The sequence below is a fragment of the Lathyrus oleraceus genome, chromosome 5, assembly GCF_024323335.1.
Source record: "Lathyrus oleraceus cultivar Zhongwan6 chromosome 5, CAAS_Psat_ZW6_1.0, whole genome shotgun sequence".
NCBI classification, from domain to species: domain Eukaryota; kingdom Viridiplantae; phylum Streptophyta; class Magnoliopsida; order Fabales; family Fabaceae; genus Lathyrus; species Lathyrus oleraceus.
Window position 1 is genome coordinate 645,798,209 of NC_066583.1, and position 11,383 is coordinate 645,809,591.

Sequence of the window (11,383 nt, forward strand, 5' to 3'; positions counted from 1 at the left end):
AAGTTGATGATGAATCTTGAATATATTAATCACTTGGATTAATCTTCCCCTTTGGATATCAATCACTCAATGTAGTATACAAGTGTTCAAACCAAATGATATGTATTCTTAGCAAGGTATATGAAGGTTTAATGCAAAGAATACTTTTTTAAGAAAGTTTTTGGACACTTGATAAAAATCTGAGTTTTTATAAGAATGATTAATTGAAAGTGTTTTCAAGAAAGCAGGTTGTCATAAAAAAATGAGTAATGATGTTTATATATTGCTACAAACACCTTTATGAAAGAGTATGATGAATGAAAGGATGTCATGATTCAAAGGAATGCAAAGAAAACATTTGAATGAAGAAATGCACCAATCTGCCAAAATTCGTCAGTGGTAACCGGTTACTGCTCGGTGGGTAACCGATTACTTGCTTCCAACGTCCAAAAGATATTTGAAAAACAACAGTGGTAACCGGTTACTGCTCGGTGGATAACCGGTTACTGAAGCCCAGTTTTGAAAAATAGAATTTGGCAGAATGTGAAAAATGAAATACAATACATCCTAATTTTCTATATGAACCAAGATATCATGGAATAAATATTTGAACACTTGTATATCATATTAGTGAAAGTTTTAGATATACCAATGATGATACTTGATCCTTTGAAATGATATACTTCACTTGAATCTTTACTCCACTTCAATTCACTTCAAGTCTTTGACAGCTTTTTGATCTTTTCACATGAGAATTATTGAGAGATGTTGTAATCATCAAAATCATCAAGAAGCCATGACTTCACAATCTCCCCCTTTTTGATGATGACAACTCACTACTTGAAAGTTGATTCTAAACTTGTTTATCTAATCCAAGGATATCTCCCCCTATGCAAATGCTCCCCCTTTCTTTTGGAATATGAGCAAAGCTTTGGAAATGTGTATCTTTCCTACAAAATGTTAGAGAAACAAAAACAACAAGCAATTCTTCTCCCCCTTTGTCATTAGCAAAAAGGTTGGGAAAAGACTTGATAAAAAATAGTCATACATTCACAAACATAATAAGCATTCATTCACAAAAATGATAACCAAGGTTGTCTTTGTCGTTGTTGAGGACAAAGCACTTACACCCGAAAATATGAAAGAAAGAAATATTTTGTTTTCTCCCTTTGAAAAGTTCATAAGGGGTTTTCTTGAGAATAGGCCGAATATTAACACGATTACTTACAAAACATGTTGTGCTCACCGCATCCGCCCAAAAATACTTAGGAATATTTGAATCACTTAGCATTGTCCTTGCAAGTTCTATTAATGACCTATTCTTCCTTTCTACGACACCATTTTGTTATGGAGTTCTTGGTGCGGAGAAGTTGTGTGAGATTCCATGTTCTTCACAAAATTCTTCGAATGAGGCATTTTGGAATTCTCCACCATGATCGCTTCTAATGGAGATAATTGAAAGAGACTTCTCATTTTGAATTTGCTTGGCATACTTCTTGAATGCTTTGAAGGCATCACTTTTCTGCACTAAAAACAATGTCCAAGTATATCTAGAGAAATCATCAACAATAACTAATGCATAAACGTTACCTCCGAAGCTTTTTGTTCTCAACAGACCAAAGAGATCCATGTGCAACAATTGTAGTGGCCTAGTTGTGGACACCACATTCTTGGAAATGAAAGTTGACTTAGTTTCCTTTCCTTTTTGACAAGCACCACACAACCCATCTTTGATGAACTTGATCTTCGGCAATCCAATGACTAAGTCATGCTTAATCAATTTATTCAAGTGCTCCATATGAATATGAGCAAACCTCTTGTGCCATAACCATGATTCATTGTTGTTTGCCAAGAGACACCTAACATTCAAAGACAAGTTATCGAAAGAGATTTGAAATATATTATTAACTCTTTTACCTTTTATCATAACTTCATGAGTAACTTCATTTTCAATCAAACATTCATCTTTAGTGAAATTGACTTTGAAACCTCGGTCACACAATTGGCTAATGCTAAGGAGACTATGCTTTAGACCTTCTACAAATAGGACATCTTCTATAGTTGTTGAAGGCGGTGAACCAATGATGCCTACGCCAAGGATTCTTCCTTTGTTGTTGTCACCATAAGTAACATATCCTTTGGCCTTAAGCGTTAGATGTGAAAATTTGTTTAAGTCACCCGTCATGTGCCTTGAACACCCACTATCAAGATACCATTGATTTGAGGAGGTCTTCAAGCATACCTACAAAAAAGAGTTAAGTTTTATTAGGTACCCAAATTGATTTGGGTCCTTCAAAGTTAGTTCCTTTCTTAACCCATACATAATGGCCTTGAGCAACACTAAAGTTTCTAACATAACATGCATTAGGAGTATGACCTTTAATACCACAATAGAAACATGTAGGTTCAAAGTTGCTTTTATATCTAGGGGAATAAGATTTCTTTTTATAATAAGATTTGTTCCTTTTCCTATTATTATATTGATGAACCACTTTAGGCTTGTTACTTTTATCTAAAGGAATTTGTTCTTTAGCTTTTACAAAAATGGTCTTGTTAGAAGTTTGTTTATCAAAATTTGAATAACCTAAACCACGTTTATCATTTGAGTATCTTTGACTACTAAGAACATGTTCCAATCCGATTTGACCTTTTTCATATCTTTCAATAACACTCTTCAATTGAACTATTTGAAAATCAAGTGACTCACATTTAGTGCATGCAAAATTCTTGATTAATTCTTCCTTTTCATCTTTGAGATTATTTTTCATTTTCTCAATATTTTCTTCCAAAGTTGATATTTGATTCTTTTGAGATGAAATGGTTTTGTATAGAATTTTGCATTCACTTAAAAGTTCATCAATTTCTCCTTGAGCATCATTATCAAAAATTGAAAAGTTACTACTAACCTCATCGTCTTCATCGTCGGAATGATGTGATGCCATCAATGCTAGATTTACGCTTTGATCACTATCGGAATCCGATGAAGAACTTTTTGCACCAAAATATTTTCCTAGTCTTTTTACAAGAAGCATAAAGTTTTCGTCCTCTTCGGGATTGTCTTCTTTCTTCACAACTTTGGAATCAACTTTTAAGGCAATGCTCTTGGATTTCTTCTCTTGGACCTCATGTTTCTCCAATAGTCCAAGTTCCGTCTCATATTCTTGAAGCTTTCCGAATAAAGTAGCGGATGTCATTGTTGATAAACTTTTCTTTTCGGAGATCGTCGTCACTATGGGTTGCCATTCTCTTGTTAAAGACCTAAGCACTTTAAGATTAAGTTCATCATTAGTTAGTGTCTTACCAAGTGCTTTCAAGTGATTTGTCAAATGCACGAATCTTTTTTGCAAGTCGAGGATTGATTCTCCCGGTTGCATTCGGAATAACTCGTACTCTTGACTTAACGTGTTCAATCTAGATCTCTTGACTTCGGTCATTCCTTCGTGAGTTTCTACAAGAGTATCCCATATTTCCTTTGTCATTGTACATGTTGAGACGCGGAAGAATTCATCCATTCCAAGTGCACTTTGTAAAATATTAATCGCCTTTTTATCATAGAGAACCCTTTTCTTATCATCATCATCCCATGATCCTTGTGGCATTGTTGAACTAGCACCGTTGACAACCGTTGTAGGAATAAAAGGACCATTTTGAACCGCCTCCCATATGTCACTTCCTTGTGCTTCTAAATGTGCCTTCATACGGATTTTCCAAAATTCTAAATATTGACCGGAAAACAAAGGAGGCTTGTTACTACTACCACCATCTTTAAATACACGATCATTGTTTGCGGAAGCCATCTGAATCTTTAGGAACAAGTTACCTATAACTTGCTCTGATGCCAAATGTAAGTTGTAAATGCGCCTAAGAGGGGGGGTGAATTAGGTGGTAAAAAATTTCTTCTCTCTTGTTTCCGGTTCTTGGTTATTTTTCGTTTAAGTGCTGAAAAATAAATTGCGGAAAGTAAAAGGACACCGGAAATTATAGTGGTTCCCTTCACTCTCCGAAGGTACTCCACTCCCCTTTCGACTCGAAAGAGATTTCACTATAGTTAGAATTATTGTACAGCCTACTCACACCAATGGTGATGCTTACTATCTAACCTATAGGTAATCAAGTGTATGAAGAACAATCCTCTTCAACACTTCACTTGTTTCCAACAATCCTGGACAACAAGGTATGATACAAAAATCTGAACTTAATTAAAAAGTTGATGATGAATCTTGAATATATTAATCACTTGGATTAATCTTCCCCTTTGGATATCAATCACTCTATGTAGTATACAAGTGTTCAAACCAAATGATATGTATTCTTAGCAAGGTATATGAAGGTTTAATGCAAAGAATACTTTTTTAAGAAAGTTTTTGGACACTTGATAAAAATCTGAGTTTTTATAAGAATGATTAATTGAAAGGGTTTTCAAGAAAGGAGGTTGTCATAAAAAAAATGAGTAATGATGTTTATATATTGCTACAAACACCTTTATGAAAGAGTATGATGAATGAAAGGATGCCATGATTCAAAGGAATGCAAAGAAAACATTTGAATGAAGAAATGCACCAATCTGCCAAAATTCGTCAGTGGTAACCGGTTACTGCTCGGTGGGTAACCGGTTACTTGCTTCCAATATCCAAAAAATATTTGAAAAACAACAGTGGTAACCGGTTACTGCTCGGTGGGTAACCGGTTACTGAAGCCCAATTTTGAAAAATAGAATTTGGCAGAATGTGAAAAATGAAATGCAATACATCCTAATTTTCTATATGAACCAAGATATCATGGAATAAATATTTGAACACTTGTATATCATATTAGTGAAAGTTTTAGATATACCAATGATGATACTTGATCCTTTGAAATGATATACTTCACTTGAATCTTTACTCCACTTCAATTCACTTCAAGTCTTTGACAACTTTTTGATCTTTTCACATGAGAATTGTTGAGAGATGTTGTAATCATCAAAATCATCAAGAAGCCATGACTTCACAGGTTCTGCTCAGATGCATGGATAGACACGAAGCAGACCTGTTGATGACTGAAGTCCATGAGGGTTCATTTGGTACTCATTCCAATGGACATGCCATGGCAAAGAAGATGTTGAGAGCAGGCTACTATTGGCTGACAATGGAGTCTGACTGCTGCAAATATATGAAGAGATGCCATAAGTGTCAGATTTATGCGGATAAGATTCATATTCCCCCGACACTTCTGAATGTGATTTCATCACCATGGCCTTTCTCCATGTGGGGAATTGACATGATTGGCATGATAGAGCCAAAGGCGTCCAACGGTCACAGATTTATTCTCGTAGCAATTGATTACTTCACCAAGTGGGTTGAAGCGGCATCATATGCAAATGTGACCAGGAAGGTGGTTGTGAAGTTTATCAAGAATCAACTCATATGCCGTTATGGTGTCCCAGATAAGATCATTACTGACAATGGATCTAACTTGAACAACAAGATGATGAAAGAGCTGTGTAGCGAGTTCAAGATTGCAAATCATAATTCTTCTCCTTATAGAACCAAGATGAATGCGACTGTTGAAGCTGCTAATAAGAACATCAAGAAGATTATCCAGAATATATTTGTTACGTACAAAGATTGACATGAGATGCTGCCATTTGCTTTGCATGGTTATCGTACATATGTCTGCACTTCAACAGGGGCAACCCCTTTCTCTCTTGTGTATGGCATGGAGGTTGTGCTCCCCATGGAGGTTGAGATCCCTTCAATGAGAGTCTTGATGGAAGCCAAGTTGACTGAGGCTGAATGGGTTCAGAGTCGATATGACCAACTGAATTTGATAGAAGAGAAGAGATTAACTGCCATGTGTCATGGTGAGTTGTATCAGCAAAAGGATGAAGAAAGCCTTTGATAAGAAGGTCAAGCCTCGTGTGTTCAGAGAAGGTGACCTTGTGCTCAAGAAAGTTTTATCTTTCGCGCCCAATTCCAGGGGCAAGTGGACTCCAAACTATGAAGGTTCATATGTTGTTAAGAGAGCCTTTTCAGGCGGTGCTTTGATGCTTACAACTATGGATGAGGAGGATTTCACTCGTCCTGTGAATTCAGATGCAGTCAAGAAATACATCGCCTAAAATAAAAATAGAATGGCTCGCTAAGTTGAAAACCCGAAAGGGCGGCTTAGGCAAAAATGAGCGTCTCGGTGGATTGAAAACCCGAAAGGGCGATCCAGGCAAAAGTTAGAGACATAAAAAATTGAATATATATGTCCCGCTAGATTGAGTACCTCACCCTGGGGAAATCCAGGCAAAAATTAGGGATTTGGCAAGTAACTGCATCCTAATAAGACTTTGTTCTACATTTGTCGTCCGTCAAAGAATTTCGCTCAGTCATCGTCAACTGAAGCTTCAAATACATTGGATTCAGAGTTGGTGGAGAAATGGTCATTATGTTCAATGTAGCTTTTTTCCAATATATATCACCAATTTCAAATTTGTAAAGATCCATGGAGTCTTACCATTTGCAGACTACCATTCCATCAAATAAATTTGAGCCTTTATCCAATTCTTGGCACTCTTATTTGTTTCTTTTTAACAAATGTTTGTATGTTTTAATTGATAAATATCATTGTTTTAAATAAATAAAGTTTTTATAAACTGTTTTTAAACAAAATGAACATTCACAATGACTGAAAGGATGAAATGGAAAGTCTTCAGTGCTCTCCCAAGAATAGTATGATCTCCAAAAGGGTAAGACATTTGTTCATATTCCTAGCGTATATGTATCCTCTTTGTCATCTTTCAGGTTGTCTCCTCAATGAGCGCATGAAGGTAATACTCCACCAAGATCCCCTGAGAGTCTGGAGTTTGGCCTCAGTCTTTTAGCTCCCCAGTGAGTCTGGATCTAGCATAGGTGTTTTATCAATTATACGGTTGTCATCCCTTGTGTGGATTGACCTAAAATCCCGTATAGATTGATAAATTGACGTGCTATCTTTTTCGAGGAAGTTGGTCTTCCCTCATTCAGATTGGGAATCTCCCGTAAAGTAAGCAGGAAATCCCAGCATGAGAGGAATTTTCAACGAGTTGGTTTGTAGCTTATCCCCGGCGGATTCTCCTACATTGATCTCCAGCAGGTTTGCCTACCGTTCATCCTCAGCAGGGTTGCTTCCATTAAACTTCCCCAGGTTGTCCCCGGTTCAGTCATCAGCGTTTTTCCCTAGTGGAGTTGCCTGATCGGGGTCTGATTGTTGTTACTTCCTCCTCCTCGGATAGTTTCCTCCTAGTAGAGCGGGTGATGAAAATGTTTATTTCCTATCCCCAGCGGAGCAGTGTTTCTCTTCTCCTCGGAAGAGATTGTTTCTCCAGCAGTATGAGGAAATTGTGATGGTTATTAGAACTTTTGTCTGGTGGTTATTCCCCGCAGAGTTTCTTTTCTTTCCTTGGTTCTTCCCCAGTGGAGTGTTTGGTGCTATCTCCGCAGCAGAGACATCCCTTCCGTGGATAGAAGTGAACGTTGTTTGATGTGCTTCTGTTTAGTGGTTGTTCCCCCCACAGAATTCCATATCACCCCCGGATAAGATTCCCAGTAGATTTCTTCTCTGTCTGATCTTATCCATATTTCTGCGTACTGTTGGAAGATCCCTAACTTTGGTGATTGTGATCTCTTGCTTATTCCCAACAACGGCCTCTGATCCCCGGTGATCCTGCTTGTTCCCCTAGCAGTGATCTTTGTCCCTGGAAGTGATTTCGCTCGATCCTCAGTGATGATTGGTTTCCTGGTATTTGTTGCCCCCACCAGATTGGATTTTCTCCAATGGACCTGGCTTTCTCTTTTGAGATGTGGTACCGGATGTCTGTCCATTGATTCTTGGACCTATTTGTGTTAGATATGTCTGTTTTTCAGCATCAATCATACATAAACCATGCATATACATGCATAACTATAACATTTAGATATTCATGTTGCATTCTTTGCCATATATCTTTGTTTGTTGTCTCCTGCTATTTGGTGATAAATATTTCCCCAAGCAGATGTTTGTGTCTGATCTCCCCATATAGAGTCAGCCCTGTAAGCAAAAAGCGTTTATTCTTTCTTCCATATTTCACACTGAGTTATACCCTCGTGGATGATTCTTGTTTCAGTTTCCTCTCAAAATATGTATTGGGATGGAATTATTCCCTTGAGTTATATCCTCATTAGGTTGAGTCTTGTTTCATTGTGTCTCTCTAGTTTGTTCCTAGATTGACTACTCTTGTTTTTTCCCTTTGCAGTTCCCTATGGTTCAGGTGACCAATTGCTCAGTAAACCATAATTGTTCATTCTTTCCCCAGCGGATGTTGTGGCCTTCTACCCAGTAACCGGTAGTTATAAGTCCTATTTTTGTGGTTTACTACCCAGTAACTGGTAGTGTAAACCCCATTTTGTCCCCTTGCAGAGTTAACCTTTGCTTGTCGTTCATCCTAACCGATTATGGTTACTCTCTTCTATGGTTTTCTACCCAGTAGACGATAGATGTAATCCCCTCTTTGTTGGTTATCGTTATCCCATATTCGGTATTGGTATTCCTTCATTTTGAGTGTACCACCCAGTAACCAGTGATATATCTCTTGGATAGATGCTCTAATCAAGCAATTTATCCCCAGCGAGTCATCTTTCATTTACCCTTGATTGGTAATGATTGTTTCTCCCCTTGATTGGTCATCATTTTATACCCAGTAGTCGGTATCCCGATGTCCTTTCTTTTCGATCGATTTATCCTTCATTAACCCAGTAACCGGTTGTGGATAATCTTCTATGCGAGTATGTTATCTACGTTCTGACGGTAATAGATAATATATCTCATGCGCTCTTCGGTCGAAGTCTTTTCCTTCCCCAGTTGAGTAAGATTCGTATTTCCCTTTGGAATTGAATATCCATCCTGTAATCGAGTTTGCTTTTTCAGCCCTCCTTTCGGATGATGAGTGTTTTGGAAATATTCCCCAATTCACGCCTGGTTGGTCACCTATTATATGCCCAGTAACCGATATCCCTGGTGTTCCTTCCTTCTGCTCCTTATTATGACTTTTGTCCCCTGTGGAGTCAGATTTTCCTGAGTTGAAATATACCTTTTTAGGTCTTCCTCAGATGTTTTGGATGATTGATATCTCTCACCTTTATACCGGTCTTAGATATTCTTTCTCCCCGAGCGTGTTGTTCTCTCACCCTTATACCGGTGTTTTGATCACATGTCTCTTTGAGCTTATTACCCAGTTACCGGTAATACCTCATTTATCTCTTCCTCAGCTGAGTCCTTTGTGGATGTTCCCAGCCTGAGTCCCTTAGCGGATTTTCCCCATCCGAGTCCGGATTTTTATCCGAAGTATCCTTTATGGATAGTTTGTTGTATTGACGTATTCCCCAATACATGCATCTTCGCGTCAGCTCGAGTCTTTCCATTGATTTATTTTCATGGAATCCCTCGTGTTTCCCAACAAGTTTCAAGTCGTGACCTGCTCACGCATTTTATCCCTTTTCATTCCCCAATAAAGTCCCCCAGAGTCTTTGTCCCATTTATGGGTGTATTACTCATATGGATTTTCAATTTCTCCTGATTTCTTTTTCCTTTGTGGACATATATCCCCACAAGAGTATTAACTTTTGCATACATACATTTGCATCATGAGGTCTCTTAGGGACCAAAGTTCGTCTCTTTATTATTATTTAAGCCCATTCTACCTCGTCGAGACGAAGATTTTAACCTTCATATCTCCGGCTAGAATGACCTTAAATAGGGGCATCTGTAAGACCCTAATTTTGACCCTAAGATCCCTCATGGCATCATAACATTGCTCATTTGCATTTGCCTCAAGGATCATAGCATCTTGGCTCCTAACCCTTGGGTTGGGACTTGTGTGAGTTGGTTTGAGACCACCAAGCATACTTGAATTGTATATTATTGCTTTCTTATTTTGTTTACTAACCAAAAGCACAAAAATATGTCACTAACTTTGTTTGTTTTGAAGCCTGAGTAATCATGTGATCTAAGGCTCCTAGGAGGCCCCATGCCCATTGAAGTGGCCAGATGAAGTTGAAAGCAAGAATGACAATGGTTCCCAAAGCTCTAAATCATCATATATGCCTCCCACGTATCTCAATTTGTCAATTTGATCAAGATAAACCAAAGGGCTTGAGGGTTGTTCCCAAGGAAACCCTAATTCAACTATGCATTGATTGTGCCTTGCTCATGAAGCAACCTCAACCTATGATCAAATACAATCAAGGGAAGTTATTTAATTCATAATTTTATGCATATATGATCCCATGTGAGTGTCCTCAATCATTCATTCATTAAGATTTGAAGTTTGGCTTTGAGAAGTTGATCAGTCAATTCATCTGACTATTTTGAAATCCACTGAGACCTAACTTTTGATGTGTTTGTCAAATGAAGATAACCCCAAGTGAAAAAATGTTCTTAGGAACCATATTAACAACCTTCATGTTCATAAAAAATTCATTTGAAACTTGTAAGGTTATCATTCATTTCAAAACATTATAAGTCATTTTGACTGAAACCCTAATTTTAGGTCAACTTCCCAAGGACCTAACTCCTTCATTTTTTATGATTTTGAGGTGGGACCAAGTGCATTAGAAATTTTAATATGTCTACTTAAACTTTTATGTTGGACAAAATTTCATAATCCTAAAAGAAACACATGTGATAATACAAAACATTATAGGTCACTTTGGACCAAAGGCATTGAAATGTGAAAAAGTCCAACTTCAAGTGCCCATAACTTTCTCATAAAAAATCCAAATGATGCAAAATTTAAGTCCTAATTTATTTTCTTGAAATGATATACAACTTTGATGTTGAAGGTTTTGTCATTTGAGGCTTGAATCATTGAAACAGAAGGGCTTGAAGTTGGTCCATTTTGGCAAATTTTCCATTTACATGTTTTGTACCTTGAACTTCATGACCAGTTTTCAATATTTTCCCAACTCCAAATGGATTTTTGTTCAACATAACATTTGTTCCTTATGTAAATACATTTCCAACCATTACCCACATGCCTATGTTTCAATTTTGCAAATGGCATTTTCGAAGAGGAGAAGTTTTGTGATCATTTATGGAAACCATGTTGAACTTATGATGATCCAATTGGACTTTTCCAAGTTGATTTGAATTGGATTTGAAGTTTGACCTTTATTTGTTTACTTTAACTCAAGTATTATTTTAATTCCAAAAATTACCAAAAATATTTTTATTGTTTCTTGACTTCTAAGCTTCATCTCACTTCTGTTTATCATTGATTGATGTTGATTCCATTCATATATGGTCAATGTGTTTTGGTTATGTTATTTGAATTTCAATTATGTAGATTCCATTTCTTCTTCTTTTTTTCTTTTTGATCAATGAGTTAATGATTGGTGGTTAGCCTTGACATATGAGGGGCTTA

At 37.1% G+C, this 11,383-nt stretch overlaps 1 protein-coding gene across 1 annotated transcript; it reads right to left on the reverse strand.

Annotated features, from left to right (window-relative positions):
- Positions 1–2,234: 2,234 nt before the first annotated feature.
- On the reverse strand, positions 2,235–3,776 carry LOC127082659 (uncharacterized). Its single transcript, XM_051022886.1, has one exon. The coding sequence runs from the start codon at positions 3,774–3,776 to the stop codon at positions 2,235–2,237; it is 1,542 nt and encodes a 513-aa protein (XP_050878843.1).
- Positions 3,777–11,383: the final 7,607 nt, after the last annotated feature.